Raw genomic sequence first — 27,387 nt, 5'->3', positions numbered from 1 at the left:
TCTGAGACTTTCCCGTTACGATGAACTTAAACGATTGTGATTCTCTCAGTTTTAAGGAGGGAACCACGTCAGGAAGCATTTTATTGTTTATTTTTGTAGAAACATTATTTTTTTTAAAATAGAAAGCTTGAAGATTTTATTGAGTACCACATGTGCCTAAAGCGCAACTGTTTTTTTTCTAACAGTTATTTGTTCTTTTAACTGTTGCATACCTTTTGTGAACCCTCTTCATTTTTTTACAAGTGGTACATTCCCATTCCTTGCTACTCTTATGTTAATAGTGACATCATTCAAACTGTGACTGCCTACTGCTTAAATTACATTGCAGACTGGAGTAAGTGAAGGTGTGCTTATTGGCTTCAGAAAAAGGGAAGCCGAGCTGCCGGCTTGTGATTAGTGGGTGTGCCGTTCAGTCGTTCACTTCCTTTGAAATTTTAAAGCTGCTGGTTGAAATAGTCTGGAGACTAGCAGACTGGACAATAAAAAAAAACAATGTGACGCTGCATGGCTGATGCTTTTTTTTATACCATCAACCTGTACTGAATGGGGTTTGCTGGATTTTTGTTTATTTAAGAAGCTTACTTGTCGGATAGTTACGCAAACGGTGAGCAGCCAGTCGTTTCTGTTTGGGTTCTGTTTGGCTGAGTTCACAGGAGGATTACTTTCCTTCTGTTTTTACTGGATTGATCTTCAATTTATTGCTACCAAATGGAAATACATAGGGCATCCAGCATGTCAGGGCCATTATCTGCTGGCTTTCCTGCTCAGATACCATACAATTATAATCAGCTGGAAGGAAGATTCAAGCAGCTTCAAGGTAAGAATGCCAAGCCATTGTTAGTACTGTTGCTAAGATCCTTGTGAACTCCAGTTAGCAGGTGCAGTAACCATGTGTAGCCATAATTTTTTTTCTACTTAATTGCCCCTTTAAAGTATTTTTTATGAAGAAATTGGTACCTGGTGGAAAAGAGCTAAAGAATGCGAATAAGTTGCAATTTAAAAAAGATAAGCCAGACTGAAAGCAACCTTCTCGGTTCAGAGTGATCAGATAATTTAGCCTTAAAGGAGTTAACAGGGCATTTTGTTAGCTGGGCTATTGAGAACAATAGAGGCAGAAAAGAGGGAGTGGTCCTTTTTTTAGATCTGTTGTGGAATTCCCAAATTTTTTTATGCCATTTAATCTTGTGGGAACAAAGCTTTGCTCTCTGCTTCAGACTATGAAAGGACTCCCTTGTTCTTCAGCAACGCTTTGAAATATTTAACACTGGCACATAAATTATAAACAGGGGAAGAAAGATGACTGAAGCCATGATAGTTGTGTTCCTGACAATTATGCCTTTGAGCTTGAAATGGCGAAAGGTGCTTTTCTCTTCCTTTTTGTAGTTCTGATTTTTTTTGCTGGGAGAAAGGCGATCTTTCTCACTGAACACAATTTAGTAGCTAAATGTAAAATGCTTCATTGACATTATGTATGGAAGGCTAATGTTTTATTCACTGAAAGAAAAACTGCTTCCTAATTATTTAACATTTGAGCAGCCATCTCGACCATCATGTCAGATCCAGCTGTAAAAATGTACCCAAACTGTTTCCCTGATAGCTCCATGAGTTTAGCCACTGATCAGCCAAACCTTGCTGACCAGAAATGCCCCTGGGGTTTTCGTGTACTCTGGCAAATTAATTGATCTCAGCTGGGTGTTCTGTTGTTGCTAGTTGGAGATGAAAAATCATTCAGGATTCCCAATTCTTGTTGCCATCCAAAAGTCAATAGCCCTCATGTATTTTATGTATATTATATATATTATAGGGCACTGACTGCAGTGATGGTGCTATTACATTTATTTTAAAACTGTTTATTTTACTGTTTTCAAGAATATACAGTGTAGGGTATGCATTTTCATCGGGACGTACTCGAATGAGATCTGCTAATTGTATTTATATTACCAGCTAATAAATTGATCTAAATCTCTGCTTCTCCTAATGGCATGTGGCAGTGTTCTATTGAACATACCATCCAGGGAGGTTGTTAGTTCAGTCCGTGACCTCAACTGAGACTTGCCTGATTTATTTTATGGGGTTGTTTCCAACAGCAAGGGTAACTAGTGAGTAATGCTATAAAGTACATATGACCTGAATGGGTCAAATGATATTTGCAGTTGACAGAAAAATGGAGAGTTTCACCAATTATAAGTGACTACAAAAGGACATAAACAGGAGAAAATTGATGTGATCTGAAATTTAATATGAAGGAATGTGAGATGATACATTTTTGGAGCAAGAACAAGTAGGGGCAATATTCATAAAAATTTCAAAAGGAGTAGAGGAGCATATTACATGGAAAACATGGGTGGCACGGTGACGCACTGGTTAGCCCTGCTGTCTCACAGCGCCGGGGACCCAGGTTTGATTCCCCCCTTGGGTGACTGGGGAGTTTGCACATTCTCTCCGTGTCTGCGTGGGTTTACTCCTGGTGCTCCGGTTTCCTCCCACAGCCCAAACATGTGCAGGATGGGTGGATTGGGCATGCTAAATTTCCCCTTAATCTCCAGGTTAAGTTAAGCAAAAAAAGCAGATGGGAGTGCACCTGGGTAGAGATTTTTTTCGGAGGATTGGTGTAGATTCGGTGGGCCAGATGGCCTCTTTCTACACTGTACAGATTCTATGGGATTCTGCAAACCTTGGCCTTGATAAGTGATGCTCAATATGATTTTAGAAAACAGATTATTTTTGACAAACATCTTTTTTGAAGAATGAACTGGAAAGGCAGACCAGGGTAATTTGGTAGATGATGATAACTACTTAGATTTCCAAAAGATTGTCCTGACACACAACATATAATAAATATCATGGCTCATGTACCCAAATGTTCAGTGGTATGTCTCCGTCTTTTGCATTTATTCACAAATTGGAGCAGGGGATAAACAGTGAAGTTATTGAATTCATGCATGTTTCTGGATGGGTAATCCAGAGGCCCAATCTAATGCTCTGGGCCAAGGTTTCAAATGCCACCGCACCAGCTGGTGGAATTTAAATTCAATCAGGAATATAAAGCTAGTCTCAGTAATAGTGACCATGAAACTATCACAGGCTGTCGTAAAAATCTATCTAGTTCATTAATGCCTTTTCAGGAAGGAAATCTGCCAACCTTATCTGATCTGGCCTACATGTGACTGCAGATACACAACAATGTGGTTGACTCTTAACTCCCCTTTGAAATAGCCTAGCAAGTTGCTCAGCTCAAGAGGGACGAACAGCAATACCCACATCCTATGAAAGAATAAGTTTTAAAAATATATTTTGTAGTTAAAATTTTAGAAAAGGAAATAAATTATAGATTACAACTGGATAAAAATAGTTTAGGGAAGTGAACCCAAGCTTGGCAGATGCCTTTCTTTGTGGATGACTGTTCAATGAAATATCAAGTGTAACATTTGTGGGCAGGTTAAAGATAACAGGAAGGGAGATTTAATGAATGATTTGACTATATAAAGATTCAAGCTTCTGTTGCGCAGCTGCAGCCAAAGCAAACAGGGCCCTGTGATGTACTGCCTGCACTGTTCAAGCTTGAGTAGTTTACTAAGTCTTGGGAAGATCCCACCTTGAGAACTGTACACCATTTTGGTCCCTATAATGGGGACTATGTTTGCTCCAATGTAAGTATTGCAAAGAACATAAACCTAAAAGCCGCCCTCCTACCCAACCTAGTTCATTAAGTTTATGGGAATTATGCCATGGTTTTGAAATCAATTGTGATTAATAGGCTAAATGGAATCAATAATACACTAGTGGATAAATTATTTAGCAAAAATAAATTAAATTGAGAAAGGGAATCCAGTTTGATGTGAGAGAGCTTGATTTTGCTCAATTGATTGGTGAAACAGTATTGTAGAGTTGATAGTGAGGATTGACTCCTTCAGTCCTGTAAGAAGATGTAGGTATGTTTTTGGAAATTATAGAATCATGGCACAAGGAAAGAACTATTTTGGGAAATAGCTAACAAGTTATGGCTTCCTTAGGCTTGTTCGATTTCCTTTTAGGGTTCAGACAGGAATATTTGAAAGCGGTTTATTGAATTTTGCACTTCTAGGAGGTGGGAATGAAGAAAAGGTGATATTACAGGGAGGAAGAATTTGATAATGTGTGTACAAACAAGAAGGGCTTTTCTCATCTTGAGTGTATTACAGACTTAAAGATTCATATGGATCTTTGAAAGTTGGCTGAAATATTGTTAAAATGAACTTTGAAAATATGGAAACCTACATTTTGAAAATGGATGCATAGCAATCAATGAGATAATGCTCTATCTATACAAGTTATTGATCCAGCAGCTATTTTGGAAGCATCACTTGAGAAAAAAGTGCAGAAGAGATTTCTCATACTTGCTCATTGTCTTTACTTTTTGCTCACATTCACACACCCCCACCCTGAACTGACTGCAAGAAACAAATTGTGTACCTCAAAACTTCGCCTTGCAAAATACTGTGGAATCAATTAATTATTTTTGAACAGGAGCCATTTATTACGTGGGGCAAACGTAGCAAACTGTTTGCACAGAGCAAGGTCCCACAAATAGCAAATGAGGTAGATGACCACTTGATTTTTTGAAGGATAATTATCGGCCATGACACCATCTCTTGTGCCATGAGATCCATTATGTGCACTTGGGGCAGGTGTGACCTTGGTTTAGTCTCTTATCTCAAAAGCAGTATCTCTGACAATGCAGCACTCTCTCTCAGTGCTGCACAAATGACTGCCAAGATGGTATCCTCAAATCCTGGAGTAGGTTTCAACCCACAACCTTCTGACATGCAAATTTTAAGGTGCTACCGTTATGTTAAGCGGGTGTGAAAGTTGAAAGTTCGACATTAAACAATACTGTGTCGAGGGAATTGCTTTTATGCCATTGGTATTATGCCATGGTTTTGGATTCAATTGTGATTAATAGGCTAAATGGAATCAATAATACACTAGTGGCTAAATTATTTAGCAAAAATAAATTAAATTGAGAAAGCAGGGAATCCAGTTTGATGTGAGAAAGCTTGATTTTGCTCAATTGATTGGTGAAACAGTATTGTAGAGTTGATAGTGAGGATTGACTCCTTCAGTCCTTTAAGAAGAAGATGTAGGTATGTTTTTGGAAATTATAGAATCATGGCACAAGAAAAAAACTCTTTTGGCCACATTAATATGATGGCACCTGTACTATTAACTTTTATTTGCGTAGATCAGAAATTTCTGTCAGTCAAGACTTGCGTGCATTTCAGGCAGTAAAACTTGGTGCGCTGGAACCAGAACGTTACGTCTCAGAAACAGACCGTTTAGCCCGACATATCTGCTTCAGCCGAGTCTTCTCCCACTAGCACCCTAATATTCTCTTTCTCAAGCAATTTTCTAATTATTAAAATAACAGCTAAAAGCAGGAAATGTACTCACTGTCTTTAATGGGGAGTTTTTAAAAAACAATAACGATCAAAAAGGATTAGTGGAGCAAATGGATTGAGAGTACAGGGATGCAAATCCATTTTTAAAATTTAAGGTATCCAATTTATTTTTTACGATTAATGTCCAATTTAGTGTGGCCAATAGGTATGCAAATCCATAAAGTAGCAACACAGTCAGTAAGACCATATAAATTGTTTCATGTATCGAGGAATGGAATAGAATTGAAAAACAGAAATGTTGGCCCAGATCTTCTGAGCAGTGACAATGATAGCTGGATTGTCGCTGTGCTTGAAAATTCCCCTGATTTGAAGTTGCCATGTATTTTTTCCAAAATCTTCGATCCCCATTTACACAAATGCGCAGTATTCCTCCGAGAACACAATTAGAGTAGGGTAACATTGGGGGAAGACAGGACACACCAACTTTTTATGGTTCTAGCTGCCGTGTGCTAAGTTTAAAGGTGAAGTCTTAATATCAATGACTGGGTAAATTGATAGATGGGTAGTTGGAAGTATGCATGAGGTGGGTGGTTGGCGCTCGTCGGATCAGGTCAGGGCCTGGTTACGTCCGGGTTGATGGGGGTTGTCGGGGGTTAGTCAGGTGAATAGGGAGAAGATTGGGGGTCTGTTGTGTCGTTCAGGTGTTATACTAGGTTTTAATGGCTAACTTCCTGGGTCACTACCCAGGTAAGTACCACAAAAGTGCCTGAAGTCTCCAACTTTAACTCTGAGCCAGAGATGAGCACAGAGCACTGCAAGAATTGGGAATAGTCCATTGGAAATTGAAACTTCCTGGACAGTTCCCAAAAAGGCCTACATATCAGGACTTCTATCGGGTCCCAATCCATATCTTTGTACATCCGGTCTCTGACGATCCGGAGACAGAAATTTGGCCTGTAATGCCAAACTTTTGTATAGAACCTCAGTTAGACAACAATTGGAGTACTCTTACAGTTCTGATCCTCCATATTATAAACGGTGCAAGGCACAGGAGAAGCTGCAAAATAGATTTGCAAGGATGATATCGGATCCAAGTGGTTATAGTTATCAAGAGAAGAGGTGCTTTTCACTGTGAAGTGAAGGCTTGAGGCATAACTTGGTAAAGGACTTTAAAGTATTGAACGGGTTGATAAGTTCGATATAGAGTAGAGTGGGATTCTCCGACCCCCCAGTCGTGTGTTTTTCAGTGGCGGGAGGACGCGCACTGTTCGCTGGCAGCAGGATTCTCTGTTTGCACTGCTGTAAATTAGATTGAAGCCACCCCACACTGTCTTGACCCCAAGAATGGTTATAATGTGGAGCTTGCTACCTCAAGGAGTAGACAAGAAGGCATGAAGCAAAAAATGCATTTACGGGGAAATTAGTTAAGTACATGAGGACGAAAAGGAATAGAAGGACATGCTGAAAGGGTGAGATGATGCAGGGTTGGAGAGGCTCGTGTGAATGATTAAATTGAGAGTTGAACCAAATGACCTGTTGCTCTGCTGTAAATTCTGTAAAAAATTGACGCCTTCTGTTAGCGGCATCCAACCTCTAGTTACCAGCAGGATTGTCCCAAATGATTAACAAACTTGCAACCATGTCAACTATGGCTCAGCTCTCTTGAGTCACAAGTTTCAGGTTCAATTCCCACTACTGGACGTGAGCACAAAAATCAGGGCTTACATTGGAGTGCAGAACTGAGGGAGTGTTCCACTGTTGGAGATGCCATCTTTCAGGTGAGACGCTAAACTGAGTTCCTGTCTGCCCCGTCAGATGGACCTAAAACTCTTCTGACGCTATTTTGAGGAAGAGCGGGGGAGTCACCACGGTGTCCTAGCCAAAATGTATCCCTCATTCAATATCTCAAACTCAGATTATCTGGTCATTATCACATTGCTTTTTGCTGGAGGTTTGTTGTGCTCACAATTGACTTCTGTGTTTCCTATATTACAACAGTGACTACACTTTGAAAAAGAGCACTTCATTGACAGTGGGGTGCAGTGAGATGTCCGGTGCTCATGGAATGTGCTATATAAATGCAAGTGTTTCTGTTTTTCTTTCTAACTGTGCAAAACCAATCAAGTATTCAGTTGTTCCTTTGATGCTGATTGTTTGTCTTGTGAGACAATTTTGTAGTGTGAGTGGAGTGAAAGTTTGTTTTTAAGTTTTAAAACCTCTTAACTTGGGCAAATGCAGACATTACTAGTCAAAAACCGTGTACATCTGGTGCTTGAACCAAACTTAATCTCCACACAACCTGCTTTTCCTTTTGGGCTAGATATAGATTGGAAACAAATGTTGCCTTTGGAAGAAATCTTTGTTACTGTCTAATTAACTCAGTTTGGAGCAGACAGTATAATAGTTTATAAATTGAAACAGCATTTCTATGGAAATGTTGTTAAGATGAAGCTAATGATGAATGAATTGCAGCATATTCCTCATCAACAAGAGTGGTCATTGTAGAAAAACCCTGTCAATGTCGAACGCTGTGTATTTTTACAAGTGGCTTTCAGAGGATGCCCTGAAAGGAAATGTGTTTCCTTTTTGATTGTCTCAGTGTATAAACAAAAGGCTTAGGTATTGTGTGGATGAGGCTTGTTAATATATAGCCTTTGGCCATTTCAAAGGGAAAGTTCTTTTCTACTTAGTTACATTTCTGTAGCTTGCTTCTCTAACCCTTCCATTAAAAAAAAATGTAACATGCTATTCTCATTCACTAAAGTGTGAAGAGCCCCACCCAGATGGTATCGTTGCAGTTGCTGTTTGACCTGTCAGGAAAATGCCTCAACAAAGTAGGAAGGAAACTGAACCTACATCCTGGGAATGACGTGCTGCCATGTTGAGAACCAGAATAGTTTCTAATTAAATAGAACTCTAACCCACATTCAACAATATAACAATCCCAAAGTAGTGATGTTTGTTCTTGTAGAAATTTAGTTTGTGTTCCAGATACTGTGCCCATCATAATGTATTTTTGGGGTAATTTTACAAGAATTCAACTTGGCAGATTAAGCACCAATGCAAAGCCAAAATCTTATCATGCTAATATTAAACTTTATTAATTCAAGTGTGAAAGTCCAATCTATCCAAGTAAAAGCAGGATGAGGACTGCCTGCTCCAGGCAGCCTCATTCTGCTAGTTAGCCATGGTCAACCAGGCATTTGTTGAATTTGCACCATAACTGTTGTGCCAATGTAAAACAAACTGTTTTGTGTTGCAACTACAATTGCTGTGAGAATATTCATTTAATGAGGTCAGTTTATTAAAAGTAAAGCAGTGACAGTATTTTGGTGAGGTCAATATCAAAGTAACTTTAATTAGGAAAACTTAGCTCTGTTTTTCTGTAAAACTAACAAAAATGACATCATAACATGTACAATTTCAGGCAATCATATTGCCATTGCGTGACCATTGATACACTTTAGCCTGTCAAATGGAACATACTGCAAATGTGAACAAACTGCATAATTATGGAATGCCATCGATGATATTTCAGCCCATGTTTCTCCCTTCCCTAGAGGAAGGAAAAAAATGACACGGACTTCTTGAGGGAATGTAACTGCATTCATGTGGACACTTAAGAAAATAGCAAAGTGCTTCACATTGCTATGGCCCTAACAACAAACCTGCAGTAGTATTGAACACTTGTGTTTAAAAGTAGCTGCACCCCTGGCCAAGCTGTTCCAGTACAGCTATAACACTGGCACCTACCAAGAATTACTGCTCCATCAGTCTACTCTCAATCATCAGAAAAGTGATGCAAGGTGTCATTGACAGTGTTATCAAGTGGCACTTAGACAGCAAAAACCTGCTCACGAATATTCAGTTTGGGTTCTGCCAGGGCCACTTGCCTCCTGATCTCTCAGTTCTTGAGCCAAACTTGGACGAAAGAGTTGAACTCAAAAGGTGAGGTGAGAGTGACTGCCTTGGACACTAAGGCAGCATTTGACTGTGTGGCATCAAGTAGCCCCAGTAGAATTGAAGTTAATGGGAATTGGGGAAAACTCTTCAATGATTGGAGTCATACCAGCACAAGGAATTTGGTTGTGGTTTTTGGAGGTCAATCATCTCAGTTCCATGACATCACTGCAAGAGTTCCTCAGGGTAGTGTCCAGGCCCAACCCTTTCCAACTGCTTCATCAGTGACCTTCCCTCCATCATAATGTCAGGAGTAGGGATTTTTGCTGAAGATGGCACCATGTTCAGCTGCTCAGATAATGGAAGCAATCTGTGTCCATATGTAGCATGACCTGTACAACGCTCAGGGACTTGTACTGATAATTGGCAAGTAACATTTGCACTGCACAAGTGCCAGCCAATAACCACCTCCAACAAGACGGAATCTAATCATCTCCCCTTGGACGTTCAGTGGCATTACTATTGCTAAATCCTCCACTATTGTCATCCTAGGGGTTATCTTGACCAGAAACTGAACTGAACCAGTCATATAAATACTGTGGCTACAAGAGCAGGTCAGAGGCTGGGAATTCTGTGGCAAGTAACCCACCTCCTAACTCTCCAAACCCTGTCCACCATCTTCAAAGGGTGTATGATGCAATGGCCTCCACTTCTCTAGATGAGTGCAGCTCCAACAACAATCAAGAACTACAATGTCATCTAGGAAAAAGCAGCCCACTTGATTGGCACCTCATCCACCACCTCAAATTCATTCCCTGCACTTCCGATGCACAGTGGCAGCAGTTTGTACCATCTATAAGATGCACTGCAGCAACTCGCAAAGGCTCCTCTGACAGCATATTTCAAACCTGTGACCTCTACCACCTAGAAGGACAAGGGCAAAAAATGCATGGCAACACCATAACCTGCAAATCCAGACAATCCTGACTTGGAACTACATTGATGTTCCTTCACTGTTGCTGGGTCAAAATCTGTGAGCATACTTACATTACATGATAGGGAAGAGAAGGTTGAGAGGAGATTTGATAGAAGTATACAAAACCAGGGGTCTGCATAGTATAGGTAGAGAATAACTGTTCCCATTAGATGCAAGGGACTGGTTGAAAGCAAGAGGGCACAGATTTAAGATATTTGACAAATGAAACAATAGAGCCATGAGGCATACGCTTTTCACGCAGCGAGTGGCTGGGACCTGCAATGCATTGCTTGGTAGTATGGTGGAGTGAGATCCAATCGTGGCATCCAAGAGGGAATAGGGCTATGGGAAGAAGACCAAGATGTGGCACTAGGTAAATTGCTCCTTCGGAGAGCCAACACTGTCACAGTAGGCTAAATGGCCTCCTTCTGCGCTGGAGCCATTCTGTGATTCTAATGGACAGCAAGAGTTCAACAAGGTTCATCTTCTCCAGGGCAATTAGAGATGGCAGCAAACGCTCGCCTAGCCAATATGCCCACATTCTATGAAAAACAAACATTGCATTTGAACTGCAGTGACTGAAATGTAAAGATATGAGACAACCAGTTTGTATGCAACCTATATAGCCTACAAGCAATAATTAAATACACTTTTTTCATGTATTTCAGATAAAATTGGTTGGAACAGAAATCTTAGCCCAAATTGAAAGAACTTCTCACTTTTTAATAGTGTCTTGGATTTTTAATATACACCGTCAATTATTGAAACAGTTTATGGGGTTCTGAGTTTTAATATCTGATCTATCTTTCAAAGGTGAGAGTACTGCTTTGAAAGTGCACTGTGCAGTAGGCTGGTGACTTTACAGACACTCCACAGGCATAAAATTGGCTCCATAGCATCCATAGTTTTGGTGCTGCAGATATTGTTTTGGAACGAAAATGACTTTTATGCTGCACAAGCACCAGGCACCACCTTGCTGAGGCTGTTAGAGCAGGGGTTAGAAGCATGCGCCAGAAATATGCAGTGAAGGCAGAATATGATGTCAGCAGTGTGTAACGTTCCTTTGGCATCAATATTATTCGTTTCAACTGCAGCTAACATCCTTTTTCAAACACACACAGCTGAACATGTATTAAGCAGCAGCCAGGACTCCCCCATCAATATTTAAAGGGGTCATCAACATACAGGTTAGTTGCTAATGAACCTCTTTTGGCCCTTGTGAGTTTGTGTAAAGGCTCGATGGTTGAAAGAGTTAGTTAAAGTTGGTGAAGTCTACAGGAGTGGTACTGTGCATAGGGAACACCTTAGTCTTTCAGTAACATTTCTCCAACCTCTACCTAAACCAGAAGCAGTGTGTGCACCATCTGCACTTAATGAAACTAGGTGTCTGGTTACAAGAGTGAGCAGAAACTACAAATACCCTAATAAAATGTTTGTTTTTTTAAAACAAGAGGGAGCAGAGTCCTGTGAGCACCTCCTTTGTAAAGTGCAGGCGATGCATACATTGCTTCTGGCTTAGGTGGAGGTATCTACCAAATTACCATACGTGGATAAGGCCTCTGGCTGAAAGCCTGTTCGTTTGTTCTCTCTCTCTCTCTTTTTCTCTCTCCCCCTCTCTTCTCTCTCTCTCTCTCTCACCCCCCCCCCCCCCCCACACACACACACATACAAACGGCTTGTCTGCTTCTCTGTTGTTTCTCCTCCATTTCCCTCTCATGAAACTAACTCCAATCAGAATTGCAATTATAGCACCCATGACTTGAAGCAAATTGCCAGAAGCAAGACCACCTTCATGTACAGCACCATTCCCTGCAGACTTCACCAACTTTAACCACTCTTCCAAACACTTACATAAACTCAAACAGAGCCTCCAAGTAAGGCAGTGGCTGTAAAGGTGATTATGACTCTGAATTTCTTTCATCAGAGTCGTAAGAAGCTGCAAAAAGTAACTTATTTCCCAGTTTGTTGTCCACAGCTGCTTCAGAGAAGTGACGAGAGGCTCAGAGGTGTTTTCTTTGATTTTTGCGTGCATGAGATTTTGCCAGGATAGTGGGCTTCCTCGGGTAGGGTTCCATTGAAGGCATACGTGGCTGAGATGTACCACAACCACAAAGGCTACCACTTGTGGAATATACAGTTCATATGTTACCGCACTCAGAACATCACACTGTTGAATGCCAACTATCTTGGCAACGATCGTGATTTCATTCAGTGCCACTCTGGAAAGATCCCAGTGGATTGAAAAACTAAAAATGTAGCACCTCTATCCAAGAAAGAAAGGAAACAGATGGGGAACTATAGGCCAGTTACTCTAATATCTGTCATTGGGAAAATGCTGGAATCCATTATTAAAGAAATAGTAGTAGGACATTTAGAAAATCATAATACAATCAAGCAAAGTCAACATGGTTTTCTGAAAGAGAAGTTGTGTTTAAGAAATTTATTAGAGTTGGATATAATGAGCAGGATGGTAAAGGGGACCTGTAGATGTGGCGTATTTGAATTTCTGCTCGAGCAGAGTTGCTGAACTTTGTGACGCCCTGCAAATCCATTTGGGTACTGATATCCACAGCCATGAATCTGTATGGTATCAAGCTGAGATTTCATGGCCTTAGTCTGAGCTTCCAGTGCAGCATTGAGACATTGAGTTGCATCTACTTGTGCTGCAGTGGAAATTGTTGGATACTCATGGAGTCACAATCACTTCTGTGCAAGCAAGAATGGACTTCACGCTCTGCATGAAACCGTTTGTCTAGTTGGAAGCAAACTCCTCCACGTTCCTTGACAATGACTGGCTTTCTGACAAGTCTGCCAATGCACCAAATATTTTTGTGCAGATGCTTATTAGCCTTTTCCTGTATGTCTCAATCAAAAGTCCTCATCTGATCCCCTGCAGCAGAATTTGTGTATGGTCTTGCCCTCCAGCAAACTTGCACCTAGAAACATAAAATTTACAGTGCAGAAGGAGGCCATTCGGTCCATCGAGTCTGCACCGGCTCTTGGAAAAAGCATCCTACTTAAGCCCATGACTCCACCCTATCCCCATAACCCAGTAACCCCACCTCACCTTTTAGACACTTAAGGGGCAATTTAGCATGGCCAATTCACATAACCTGCAGATCTTTGGATTGTGGGAGAAAAACGGAGCATTGGTTGCAGGATACATGACTATCGATGGCTCGGGATATTTTAGTACAGTATTGTTTATCGGTGAGGAGAGCTTTTTCCAGCCTCCATGGGGTGGGGGGGGGGGCTGAGCCTGTCACTTCTCCAAAGATGTGCGGGTTAGGTGGATTGGCAGTGATAAAATACCCCTTAGTGTCCAGAGATGTGTCGATTCGGTTATAGGGATAGGGCGGAGTGGGCATGGGTAAAGTGCCCTTTCGAGGGGTCAGTGCAGACTCGATGAGCCGATGTCGTCCTTCAGCACTGTAGGGACTCTATGATTCTCATGTCCATGTCATGTGGCACCTGTCCATGTCATGTGGCACGTGATCGGTGTGGTAAACACCACTGGTCACACACTACGTGTATTACGGTACTGCCACTGTATTACAGTTAACACAGTAAATCCCAGCCTGCTGTCTCCTCCCAGCAGGCGATGTATAAAAGTGTATGCTATCCTGCGCTACTCCCATTCTGGTTCCAGCTGCAGGAGGCTCAACAAGTAGTGCAATAAAGCCTCAATAGTTTCACCATTTTCGTCTCATGGTCATTGATGGTACATCAATTTATTGCACTAGAATTTTAGAGATGAACGTCTTAATCAAGCCTGATCGCCTGGAGCTGAACCCTCACACAGCTGACGCCACATCCACCTTCGAGCAGTGGCTAGCCTGCTTTGAAGGATACCTCGGAACATCCACAGAAGCCCTCTCAGACCCGCAGAAGCTCCAGATTCTCTACTCACGGATGAGCCCACAAGTTTTCCCCCTCATTCGGGACGCACCCACCTACACGGACACGATGGCGCTACTAAAAGGGCAGTACATCAGGTCTGTGAATCAAGTGTTTGCCAGGCACCTCCTGGCCACGAGACGGCAACTCCCGGGGGAGTCTCAGTACGATTTCTTGTGTGCTCTGCGGATACTTGGTAGGAACTGTAATTGCCAGGCAGTGTCAGCAGTCCAACACACAGAACTGCTGATCAGAGACGCCTATGTCATGGGCATTAAGTCTAATTACTAATTAAGTTCGCCAGCGGTTATTGGAAGGGGGTACGCTCGACCTTACAGAGACTGTGCAGCTCACTAACTCCCTAGAAGTGGCCTCCCGCAATCTGGAGTCCTACACCTCCGACCGTGCGGCACCCTCGTGGGCATCGTGGGCCCCACCATCTGCCGACTCGGGTACACTGCAAGCCTGTGCTGCGCGACAGCCAGCCAACCCCGGAGGGCCCAAATGGTATTTTTGTGGCCAGAGCAAGCATCCCAGGCAGTGCTGCCCAGCGCGGAGCGCGACCTGCAATGGATGTGGCAAGAAGGGCCACTTCGCCTCCGTTTGCCAGGCCCGATTGGTCGCTGACGTTTCCAGGCCCAGCATCGTTACACCCCCCCACGTGCGATCCAGGGGTGCCGCCACCTTCCCCGCCGCCCGCCACGTGCCGCCTGTGGGTGCCGCCATCATGGATGTCGTCCGCCGTGGGCGCCGCCATCTTCGGCGCCATCTTGGACCGCGCCTCCGGACCCCTGTCACCTGGCCGTTCGCGGGCCGCCGATACCTCAACCACTTCCGATCAGCCTAACAACTCCCACCATCTTCTGCAGCTCGCCTCCATCACCCTCGATCAGTCTCGGCCCCGCAACCTCGCGACCACTACGACGACTTTAAGGATCAACGGGCATGAGACGACTTGCCTCTTCGACTCCGGGAGCACAGAGAGTTTCATCCACCCTGGTACGGCAAGGCGCTGCTCCCTCCCGGTACTCCCCGTCACCCAGAAAATCTCCCTGGCCTCCGGATCCCATTCCGTGCAAATCCAGGGGTACTGCGTCGCGACCCTCTCCGTACAGGGCGTAGAGTACAGCAACTTCAGACTCGACGTCCTCCCCCATCTCTGCGCTGCCCTGTTACAAGGTCTTGATTTTCAGTGCCACCTCCAAAGCCTTACTTTGAAATTCGGCGGACCCCCCCCCCCCCCCCCCTCTCACTGTCTGTGGCCTCACGACCCTTAAGGTCGATTCGCCCTCACTTTTCTCAAACCTCACCCTGGACTGTAAGCCCGTCGCCACGAGGAGCAGACGGTACAGTGCACAGGACACGACCTTCATCAGGTCGGGAGTCCAACGGCTTCTTCGGGAGTGTATCATTGAGGCCAGTAACAGCTCCTGGAGAGCTCAAGTGGTGGTAGTTAAGATTGGGGAGATACACCGGATGGTCATCGACTACAGTCGGATCATCAACCGGTACATGCAGCTCGATGCGTACCCCTCCCACGCATATCTGACATGGTCAATCAGATTGCGCAGTATCGAGTCTTCTCCACAGTTGACTTGAGGTCCGCCGACCACCAGCTCCCCATCTGCCCGGAGTACCGCCAATACACTGCGTTCAAAGCAGATGGCCGCCTCTATCACTTCCTTAGAGTTCCCTTAGTCGTCACCAATGGGGTCTCGGTCTTCCAGCGAGAGATGTACCGAATGGTTGACCAATACGGGCTGCAGGCCACGTTCCCATACCTAGATAATGTCACCATCTGCGGCCACGACCAGCAGGACCACGACGCGAACCTCCAGAAGTTCCTCCATACCGCCAAACTTCTTAACCTTACCTATAATAATGAGAAATGCGTTTTCCGCACCACCCGCTTAGTCATTCTCGGCTACGTTGTGGAAAATGGAGTCCTAGGGCCCGACCGCAAGCGCCCCCTCCTAGAACTCCCTCTCCCCCACTGCCCCAAGGCCCTGAAAAGATGCCTGGGGTTCTTCCACTATGCCCAGTGGGTCCCTCGTTATGCGGACAAGGCCCCCCCACTCATCAAGTCCACAGTTTTTCCCCTGACGGCTGAGGCCCGCTTGGCCTTCAATCACATCAAGGTGGACGCGCCAAAGCCACGATGCATGCGGTCGACGAGACCCTCCCCTTTCAGGTGGAGAGCGATGCATCGGATGTGGCTCTGGCCGCCACCCTCAACCAGGCGGGCAGACCCGTGGCTTTCTTTTCCCGCACCCTTCATGCCTCCGAAATTCGGCACTCCTCTGTCGAAAAGGAGGCCCAAGCCATTGTGGAAGCTGTGCGACACTGGAGGCATTACCTGGCCGGCAGAAGATTCACTCTCCTCACTGACCAAGGGTCGGTTGCCTTCATGTTTAGCAATACACAGCGGGGCAAGATCAAAAACGACACTATCTTGAGGTGGAGGATCGAGCTCTCCACCTATAACTACGAGATCTTGTATCGCCCGGGGAAGCTCAATGAGCCCCCGATGCCCTATCCCGCGGTACATGTGCCAGCGCACAAGTGGACCGACTCCGGGCTCTCCACAATGACCACTGCCACCCGGGGGTCACCCGGTTCTTCCATTTTATCAAGGCCCGCAACCTGCCCTACTCCATCGAGGAGGTCAGGACCATGACCAGGGACTGCCAAGTCTGCGCCGAGTGCAAGCCGCACTTCGACCGGCCAGACAGAGCACATCTGGTGAAAGCCTCCCGCCCCTTTGAGTGCCTCAGCATGGACTTCAAAAGACCCCTCCCCTCCACTGACCGCAACATGTACTTTCTCAATATAATTGATGAGTACTCCCGTTTTCCATTCGGCATCCCATGCCCAGACATGACATCTGCCACGGTCATCAAGGTCCTGCACAGCACCTTCACTTTGGTCGGTTTCCCCACCTACATCCATAGCGATCGGGGATCCTTCTTTATGAGTGATGAGCTGCGTCAGTTCCTGCTCAGCAAGGGCATCGCCTCAAGCAGGATGACCAGCTACAACCCCCGGGGAAACGGGCAGGTGGAGAGGGAGAACGCGACGGTCTGGAAGGCCGTCCTGCTGGCCCTTCAGTCTAGGAATTTCCCCGTCTCCCGCTGGCAGGAGGTCCTCCCCGATGCGCTCCACTCCATCCGGTCGCTCCTGTGCACTGCTACTAACGAGACCCCTCACGAGTGTGTGTTTGCCTTCCCTAGGAAGTCCACCTCCGGGGTCTCGCCTATAACTGGCTGGCAGTTCCTGGGCCCGTCCTCCTCCGGGAGCATGCGAGGAGTCATGAATCGGATCCCCTTGTCGAAAAAGCCGTCCTCCTCCAAGCAAATCCACAATACGCCTACGTGGCACACCACAACGGATGACACGGCACAGTCTCCCTCCAGGACCTGGCACCTGCTGGGTCCCCACCCACAACCACCACCACCCCTGACCTGGTACCGTCCCCTCCCCTCCGGTTGCCTCCCCTACCGCTGCGCCGTTCACCCTCCCACCAGCGACCCTCACCGCAGCAGCATCCGTCCCCTCACTGGATCCACTACTGGGTGAAGCAGGAGAGGACAGCACGCTCCCGGAGTAGCCGGGATCCACATTGGCGCCCACACCACAACCAGGACTGAGGCTATCACGGCGGAGGGTCACAGCCTCCGACAGAGTCAATCTGTAACGTTTTTTACCCCCGCTGGACTTTTTTTTAAACAGGGGGCGAATGTGGTAAACACCACTGGTCACACACTACGTGTATTACGGTACTGCCACTGTATTACAGTTAACACAGTAAATCTCAGCCTGCTGGCTCCTCCCAGCAGGCGATGTATAAAAGTGTATGCTCTCCTGCGCTACTCCCATTCTGGCTCCAGCTGCAGGAGGCTCAACATCTAGTGCAACAAAGCCTCAATAGTTTCACCATTTTCGTCTCGTGGTCATTGATGGCACATCAATCGGACATTACAATTGCGGAGTATTCCGCTTTGTTAACCCTGGAAACACCCTTTTCCCTACAACAAAATAATTATGCTTGAGTCACCCATAGTGTTTGGGAGAAGGAGAATTATTTTTCTCTCAGGTGGTGAAACCTACATGGGTCTGTCCCCAATCCACTCCTCCCCCAGTCCCCAAAATATAAGTCAGTGGATGTCCAGGTTTGGGAATTCGGCCATCGTTTTCGTGACTAACTCTACGTCATGCCAGTTTGGGACGTATGTATTTGCCAAGACTACCGGGGTCCCACTGACCATCACATATTGCTCCCGGGTCCGTCACTGCACTCGTTGGCATAAAAGATACAGCCCTGTTGATTGGTATGGCTACCCCTCTTGTTCTGGTGTCGTTTATCCAATCCAGCCCTTCATAACCCACTGTCGGTCCCTCTCTCCTGAATGTGTTTCTTGGAGGAGGCTGCGTCCACCTTCTGACTCTTGAGATAGGTGTGGACTCTGGATCTCTTACTCCCTCTCCTGTGGGACCTATTCTCCACGCCCCTTTCCTGTGAGGTCTGTCGTCGTCCCCCTTCCTGTGTGGTCTGCACCAACCTTCCTGTGTGGGATCTGTCTCTCACCCCCCCCCTTGTGTGGGGTCTGTCCCCCCCTTTGTGTGGGGTCTGTCCCCCCCTTTTGTGTGGGGTCTGTCCCCCCCTTTTGTGTGGGGTCTGTCCCCCCCTTTGTGTGGGGTCTGTCCCCCCTTTGTGTGGGGTCTGTCCCCCCTTTGTGTGGGGTCTGTCCCCCCCTTTGTGTGGGGTCTGTCCCCCCCCTTCCTGTGGGGTCTCTTCCCCCCCCCCTCCCCCCCTTCCTGTGGGGGTCCCCCCCCCTTCCTGTGGGGGTCCCCCTCCCTTCCTGTGGGGGTCCCCCTCCCTTCCTGTGGGGGTCCCCCTCCCTTCCTGTGGGGGTCCCCCTCCCTTCCTGTGGGGGTCCCCCTCCCTTCCTGTGGGGGTCCCCCTCCCTTCCTGTGGGGGCCCCCCTCCCTTCCTGTGGGGGTCCCCCTCCCTTCCTGTGGGGGTCCCCCTCCCTTCCTGTGGGGGTCCCCCTCCCTTCCTGTGGGGGTCCCCCTCCCTTCCTGTGGGGGTCCCCCTCCCTTCCTGTGGGGTCCCCCTCCCTCCCTGTGGGGTCCCCCTCCCTCCCTGTGGTGTCCCCCCCCCCCTCCCTGTGGGTTCTCCACCCCCCCCCTCCTGTGGGATCTGTCTCCCCCCCCCCTTTCCTGTGGGGTCTGTCCCCCCCCCTTCCTGTGGGGTCTGTGTTCTCCCCCCCCCCATTCCTGTGGGTTCTGTGTTCCCCCCCCCTTCCTGTGGGGACTGTGCGTCCCCCCACTTCATGTGGGAACTGTGCGTCCCCCCACTTCCTGTGGGGTCTGTGCGTCCCCCCCACTTCCTGTGGGGTCTGTGCGCCCCCCCCCACTTCCTGTGGGGTCTGTGCGCGTCCCCCCCACTTCCTGTGGGGTCTGTGCGCGTCCCCCCCCACTTCCTGTGGGCTCTGTGCGTCCCCCCCCGCACTTCCTGTGGGGTCTGTGCGTCCCCCCCGCACTTCCTGTGGGGTCTGTGCGTGTGTGTCACCCACTTCCTGCGGGGTCTGTGCGTCGTCGTCCCCCACTTCCTGTGGGGTCTGTGCGTGTGTCCCCCACTTCCTGTGGAGTGTGTGTGTGTGTCCCTTCCTGTGGAGTCTGTGTCTCCCCGCCCTCCTGTAGGGTCTGTGTCCCCCCCCCCCCCCCCTTCCTGTGAACATAGAACATTACAGCGCAGTACAGGCCCTTCAGCCCTCGATGTTGCGCCGACCTGTGAAACCACTCTAAAGCCCATTTACACTATTCCCTTATCATCCATATGTCTATCCAATGACCATTTGAATACCCTTCGTGTTGGTGAGTCCACTACTGTTGCAGGCAGGGCATTCCACACCCTTACTACTCTCTGAGTAAAGAACCTACCTCTGACGTCTGTCTTATAGAATTTACAGTGCAGAAGGAGGCCATTCGGCCCATCGAGTCTGCACCGGCTCTTGGAAAGAGCACCCTACCCAAGGTCAACACCACCCTATCCCCATAACCCAGTAACCCCACCCAACACTAAGGGCAATTTTGGACACTAAGGGCAATTTATCATGGCCAATCCACCTAACCTGCACATTTTTGGACTGTGGGAGGAAACTGGAGCACCCGGAGGAAACCCACGCATACACGGGGAGGATGTGCAGACTCCGCACAGACAGTGACCCAAGCCGGAATCGAACCTGGGACCATGGAGCTGTGAAGCAATTGTGCTATCCACAATGCTACCGTGCTGCCCACTTATATCTATCTCCCCTCAATTTAAAGCTATGTCCCCTCGTGCTAGACATCACCATCCGAGGGGTCTGTGTGTCCCACCCCCCTTCCTCTTTGTTTATAAATTTAGTGTACACAATTCATTTTTTCCAATTAAGGGGCACTTTAGTGTGGCCAATCCACCTACCCTGCACATCTTCGGGTTGTGGGGGCGAAACCCACACAAACACGGGGAGAATGTGCAAACTCCACACGGACAGTGACCCAGAGCCGGGATCGAAACTGGGACCTCGGAGCCGTGAGGCAGCAGGGCTAACCCACTGTGCCACCGTGCTGCCCTTGTCCCCTCCCTTCCTGTGGGGTCTGTGTGTTCCCCCCCCCCTTCCTGTGGGGTCTGTGTGTTCCCCACCCTTCCTGTGGGGTCTGTGTGTTCTTCCCCTTCCTGTGGGGTCTGTGTGTTCCCCACCCTTCCTGTGGGGTCTGTGTGTTCTTCCCCCTTCCTGTGGGGTCTGTGTGCCACCCCCCTTCCTGTGGGGTCTGTCTCCCACCCCCTCACTGAGAGGTCTGTCTCCCGTTCCGTCCTCTCTTCCTGTGAAGTATGTCCCATCCCCCCTTCCTGTGGGGTCTGTCCCGAACCGTTCCCCCCTTCCCGTGGGGTCTGTGTCGTCGTCCCCGCCCTTCCTGTGGGGTCTGTGTCGTCGTCCCCCGCCCTTCCTGTGGGGTCTGTGTCCCCCCCCGCCCTTCCTGTGGGGTCTGTGTCCCCCCCCCCCCCCCGCCCATCCTGTGGGATCTATGTCCCCCTCCGCCCTTCCTGTGGGATCTGTGTCCTCCGCCCTTCCTGCGGGGTCTGTGTCCCCCCCCCCCCCCCCCGCCCTTCCTGTGGGGGTCTGTGTGTTCACCCGCCCTTCCTGTGGGGTCTGTCCCGACCCGTTCCCTCCCTTCCTGTGGGATCTGTGTCCCCCTCCGCCCTTCCTGCGGGGTCTGTGTGTTCCCCCGCCCTTCGTGTGGGGTCTGTGTGTCCACCAGTACTTCCTGTGGGGTCTGTCCCGACCCGTCCCCCCCCCCTTCCTGTGGGGTCTGTTCCCTCTCTCTCTCTCTCTCTTCCCCCCCCGTGGCGACGTCGACCATACTCCCCTTGTGGGCCCGGCCCTACTCACCTTGTGGACCCGGCCCTGTCCGTTCGGGCCTGCTCTCACTCACAGGCGATTTTAAGATGCCGACTACTCTTTATTGCCATCTCCACATGTTGTCCGTTGTAACCAGCATTTATCTTCTCCTCCTCCTGCTCTTGTGCTCCTCCCCCCTTCTCTGCAACCGCGGACTCCCCTCTTTTTGCCCTTCGCTTTCCCTGAATTTCTGTTGTTCCCCTCCCTTCTGCTCCCTCCTGGGACGTGCGCCACAGCCTCCTACTTCACTATATTCCCGTACACCAGCTTACTTGCTAGTGTAGCGGCTCCCCATTAGCTAGGTTCCCCTATTTAACCCCTGTTATTCCCCCCCACACCCCTGCTTTCTCCGCGCCTTTGCATGTGTTCACCCCTGCCCCTCTCATCTTTTGCAGCCCGCGTTCTGGCCATTGCACTCTATTGCTGTTTGCCCAGTCCGTTTTTCTGGCTGAACCTATTGGCTTCCTCGGGGTAATCAAAATAATGTTCCTTCCCAGGTGCGTAACCCATAGCTTGGCAGGGTAGAGCATGCCAAGTCACACACCACTTTTGTACAGGGTGTATTTGGCACTGTTGAATTCGGCCCGACGCTTGGGTCAGGTCTCGCCCAATATCTTGGTGCAAGCGGATAGAATGTCCTTCCCACTTTCACCCTCTCGTGCCTTTTTGTCACCTCCGGATCCGCTCTTTGTTCTGGTATTTGTGGAGCCTCACGATTATCACCCGCGGTGCCTCCCCCACTTTGGGCCACTGCCAAAGCGACCTGTAGGCACGGTCGATGCGATCTGTTTTGGTCGTCCATCGGCACTTGGGTCGGCCCTTCCTGGTTCCGTGCCACCATGTGTGGCTGCAGACTCGGATGCTGAGGCTTCCCTCTCCTCGTCTTTGCTGGCTTTTCAATTGGGCGGCTGACGTTTTACCCATTCTTCTTGTCAGTGCAGTTGACAGGGGTTAGAAAGTGTAGGTATTTTTGGTGCTCGTTTGCTGGGGTTAAAAGGTCATAGTCAAAGATTTCATGCGAGAGCCACTTTTCGTGCGACCACTCAGCTCATGTCTGCCACCGGAAGTCCGCCTCCAGTGGAAACCCTGGTTCTGCACTAATGCTAAATTTGAATGTGGCTTTACTATCAAGTTGAACTTGGTAGGTGGGATGATGCAACCCATTCTAGTGATTTTGGTTGATATTTTAATATGACTGTAACATTTGTCCTGACAGTACAGTTATTATGGAATTGCACCCTCCGAAAAATTGATCAGTTCAGAAGAGAAAGAATTTGACACAGCCAAATAGTTTGGAAGACTTTGGAAATCTGAAATAAAAACAAAAAATATTGGAAATACTCAGCAGTGTCAAGAAGCATCTGTGAGGGAGAGGATTTTACTCCAGCTCTGATTTTCAGAAAATATGGATCTTTGCTGTTGTGTATTTGAGCTCCATATCAAGACTTAAGCCACAAAGGCTGACAATGCCATACACTACTGCAGGCCTGAGAATGATTTTAGGAGGATAACAGGGTGAATTATCACCCCAAAGTGTAATAGTACAAGAGCATAATTTATTTATAAAATATAGAAAATTTTGATTTGCCAAAGGATTTGCTAAGCTAGACAGTTCACAACTGGTGTCCCATTTGACCCTGAGCTGACCTCCCTCCCAGTATCCTATCTGTCACAAAGTTCGACAAATTTTACCTCCCTACCATCACTTGCCATCACCCCTGCCTCAGCTCATCTGATGCTGAAGGGCTCGTCCGACCAACAGCATGACCCTTCTGGTGCTTTCCTGCAAGGCTGACTTTTCATCTTCCACCCACTATAAACTTGAGGCCGACCAAAACACTATCCAAATCCTAACTCGTATCAAGTCCCATTCATCCATCATTTCTTCTCACTATCTTACTTTGACTCTCGAGTCCACCAATATCTTGATTGTTATAATTCTTATATTCATGTTCAAAGCACTCCATGGCCTTTCCCCTCCTTATCTCTGTCATCTTCTGTACCTCAACTATCCACTCTTTCACTCCCCCTCTTGTACATTCCCCACTTCCTTTGCCCCACCATTGGTGGTCATACTTCAGCCTTCTAGATCTTAAACTCTGTAATTAATTCTCTTAACCTCTCTCTTCCTTCAATACATTGCTTCAAACATATCACTCTATCCAGTGTAGTGTCAATATTTGTCTTGATCTGCAGCACGGTGGCGGAGTGGTTAGCAATGTTGCCTCACGGCGCTGAGGTCCCAGGTTTGATCCCAGCTCTGGGTAACTGTCCGTGTGGAGTTTGCACGTTCTCCCCATGTCTGTGTGGGTTTCGCCCCCACAGCCTAAAGATGTGCAGGGTAAGTGGATTGGCCACGCTAAATTGCCCCTTAGTTGGAAAAAATGAATTGGGCACTCTAAAGACATTTTTTAAATATTTGTCTTGATCTGTTAACTAGTTAAAAGTACAATAGAAATGCAAGCAAGATCTTGTGATTATTTTAAGTATTATTTCATAATCCGTGCAGATGCTATTGGCAGAAATTGCTAGAAGTTGTGGCAAGAGAGAGAAGTAAATATGCAGTTACTAAAATTACACTATTGCTCAAATATAATTGCTCAAATACTATCCATCTCTGCTGATTTATAATTCAGTTTCCTTACACAAGGCACAGGAATTCCTGCAAATCAGTTGCCTAACCGGCATCATTGGTCCATTACTGTTCAACAAAAGTTTTTCCATATAAATGAGATATTAAATTTAGTTGTTAAGTGTCTGAAGGATGAATGAACCAAGGAATGTAACACTTCACACTTGACAATCATTGGCAGCATCCAAATTTAGGATAAAGGTAATGTGAGAATCAAGTTCTTTACACACTGTTCTAAAAAATTCTAATTTAGGGAGGGAACCATGAGTGTAAATTTTTTCAATTTACTCCATATTACAGATTCCAATTAGCGCCACATTATGAGTAGATTTTGCATTAAATGTCCACTAGGATTGAATTGGAACCATTCAAATACTAGAATTGAAATTACTTTGAAATTACAGTGCCTTAACCATTTAAAATTATTTTCTCATTTTAAAAAAAAATGATTATTGATGGTGGAATTTCTTCCAATAAGTAAAAAACTGGTATTCCCAGCTGTCCAGTTTTTGAATCTCACTCTTTGATTCCTCAGTTGTGTTTCAAGACGGTAGCATTGCGGATAGCACAATTGCTTCACAGCTCCAGGGTCCCAGGTTCGATTCCGGCTTGGGTTACTGTCTGTGCGGAATCTGCACATCCTCCCCGTGTGAGCGTGGGTTTCCTCCGGGTGCTCCGGTTTCCTCCCACAGTCCAAACATGTGCAGGTTAGGTGGATTGGCCATGATAAATTGCCCTTAGTGTCCAAAATTGCCCTTCGTGTTGGGTGGGGATACTGGGTTATGGGGATAGGGTGACCTTAGGTAGGGTGCTCTTTCCAAGAGCCGGTGCAGACTCGATGGGCCGAATGGCCTCCTTCTGCACTGTAAATTCTATGATAATCTATGAAGCTGGATAGGTTTATACGATTTTGTATTTATTTGTGAATTCTAATGTCTAATTCTACCAATAACCTTTCCAGAAGATGTCATAAACACCACCCCTCATTAAACACTTGAAAGTAGACATGTGACTTCTATATTAAATGATCAAAAATAATGACCATTGAAATATCAGTGCACTGTTCCCATTGGTTCATTGTACACCCTTGCCAACTGATTACAGTCCAAGACACACTTTCCTCTACTTTCATGGTTTAATTCTGTATTCTACCCTGATTTTTTGAGTTTACGATTTAACTTCTTCAGCTCTTCTGGAGAAATTTACATCAATCCATAAGTGGATTGATCGCTAACATAGAAACTTGGCACCTCAATAACCATTTGGCAAAATTGAGATGGGATTTTTCCCTCCGAGCTCTTTGTTCCATTAAATATTAGAAACCGTACTGGAAATAGGTAATGAGAGAATAGAAGTCAGCGGATTCACTTTGACATGCTCAGTAATCCAGTTCCTTAATTGGATGGGTTTGCAGTATTTCGGCGCACTTTTAAAAAATAAATTTAGAGTACCCAATTCATTTTTTCCCATTAAGGGGCAATTTAGCGTGGCCAATCCACCTAGCCTGCACATCTTTGGGTTGTGGGGGCGAAACCCACGCAAACACGGGGAGAATGTACAAACTCCACACGGACAGTGACCCAGAGCCGGGATCAAACCTGAGACCTCAGCGCCGTGAGACTGCAGGGCTAACCCACTGCACCACCGTGCTGCCCTATTTCAGCGCACTGGTGACAGTTGATTAGTCAATCTTATTTTTGGGTCTGGGATTCTCGCATGTATCTAGCTGGCCAAAGCAAGAAGCTTATTGGTGCTACTGGTTACATAGCCTGATTTAGAAACTGTTAAGAAAAGTGATCGGTTGCGAGTTGACCAAAATTATTTGTGCAAGTTTTAATAAGTTAAGTTGCTCCCTGTTTTTGGCACAGTAGTCTGGCTCAGTTGGTTAGACAGCTGGTTCGTCATGCAGAGCGAGGCCAGCAACGTGGGTTTAAATCCAGTGCCGGCAGAGGTTATTCACGAAGGCCCGCCTTCAAAACCTTGCCCCTCACCTGAGACGTGGTAATCCTCAGGTTAAATCACCACCAGTCGGCTCTCCCTCTCAAGGGGGAAAGCAGCCTATGGTCACCTGGGACCATGGTGACTTTACCTTACCTTTAGCAGTTTATGGGTGGGAACTTTCTGCATACTTGTGGATAATAATTTAACTCTGGAAATATTCATTTGTTCACCCAAAAAATCTAAAATTGAGGATCCTTTGAAAAATAATAATTTCTCATGTAAAAAGTCAAGAAAAGCATACCAAATCGTTAAAAAGTATGACAATTTACCTGAGCAATGCTGCATTTCACACCATTGTCTTGGGGTAGGTGCTCAGTCAATGTAAAGTAACATTGCCAATCTAGCTAATGTTTTCTTTAGGTACAGATGGAATAACTAATGATGTAAACCAATCATTCATTCTTCAGTAGCTCGAACTACAATAATCCCCTGTGGACCAATGTAGCTAATAGCTCAGAGAGAAAACATATTGGTTAGGTTTCCTATCACAATTGTCATTGCCAACTTCTTTTGGCTTCCCATACCTTAATACATCAATGGTAAAAATCCTTGGGTGTATATAACCCATGGCTTCCCTTCTCCCTACCTACATGTTTGTACCATTGATTCTTCCAAGTCTGATCGGCTCCACGTGCGTCTTCCTTCAAGTATACCAATTGGCTCATGTTTACGGCCACCCCTGGTAATCTCCTGCAAGGCTGCAATTGTTAAATGTGATACTTTTCAATAACCCACAGCTGCTTATTTACAGTCATTTATAAGCTTGAAGCATGCTTGCATTGTGACGAATGTTGGAATTTCAGATGTATTGTATCATAGATAATTGGTGAGGTAAGGGTTAAAAGCCTGGGTTGTGGGTATTTAACTTCTGCAGACATTTTTAAAAGAAATCCTAGTTTGAAAGGCAAGTATATTTTGGGAGCCGGGGTGCAATTAAATAATCTAAAAGGCTGGGGCTAATGGAATTTTGTTTTTATTAAGGGAGTTAATTTGATTTCAGCTTGGTACGGTGATATCATTACTGGGTGGAGTTACGGCATCAGGCATTTTGTAGGAAAAAACAGGCCAGTACAGTTCTGGATGAAGCTGTGATCACAAGTGAAGCTGTTTGCTCTCTGCAGTTCAGTTAAAAGAGATTAACAGTCTTTAAAACAGTGT

At 46.5% G+C, this 27,387-nt stretch overlaps 1 protein-coding gene across 5 annotated transcripts in view; it reads left to right on the top strand.

Moving 5' to 3' along the window:
• The window catches only part of sptbn1 (spectrin, beta, non-erythrocytic 1), a 369,807-nt gene that overhangs the window by 169,522 nt on the left and 172,898 nt on the right, over positions 1 to 27,387 (top strand). Inside the window, exon 1 of one of the 5 annotated variants that reach the window (XM_072507864.1) lies at positions 395 to 817. The exons of the other annotated variants lie outside the window; for them this stretch is intronic. Coding sequence (XP_072363965.1) covers positions 709 to 817 — 109 coding nt within the window. The 5' untranslated portion in view covers positions 395 to 708. Of the gene's footprint in view, positions 1 to 394; positions 818 to 27,387 lie in introns of those variants that run through there. 5 annotated transcript variants of the gene reach the window in all.

Source organism: Scyliorhinus torazame, chromosome 1 (assembly GCF_047496885.1).
Source record: "Scyliorhinus torazame isolate Kashiwa2021f chromosome 1, sScyTor2.1, whole genome shotgun sequence".
Taxonomy (NCBI): domain Eukaryota; kingdom Metazoa; phylum Chordata; class Chondrichthyes; order Carcharhiniformes; family Scyliorhinidae; genus Scyliorhinus; species Scyliorhinus torazame.
The sequence above is the reverse complement of the archived record's forward strand: the minus strand, read 5'-3'. Positions and strand labels throughout refer to the sequence as shown.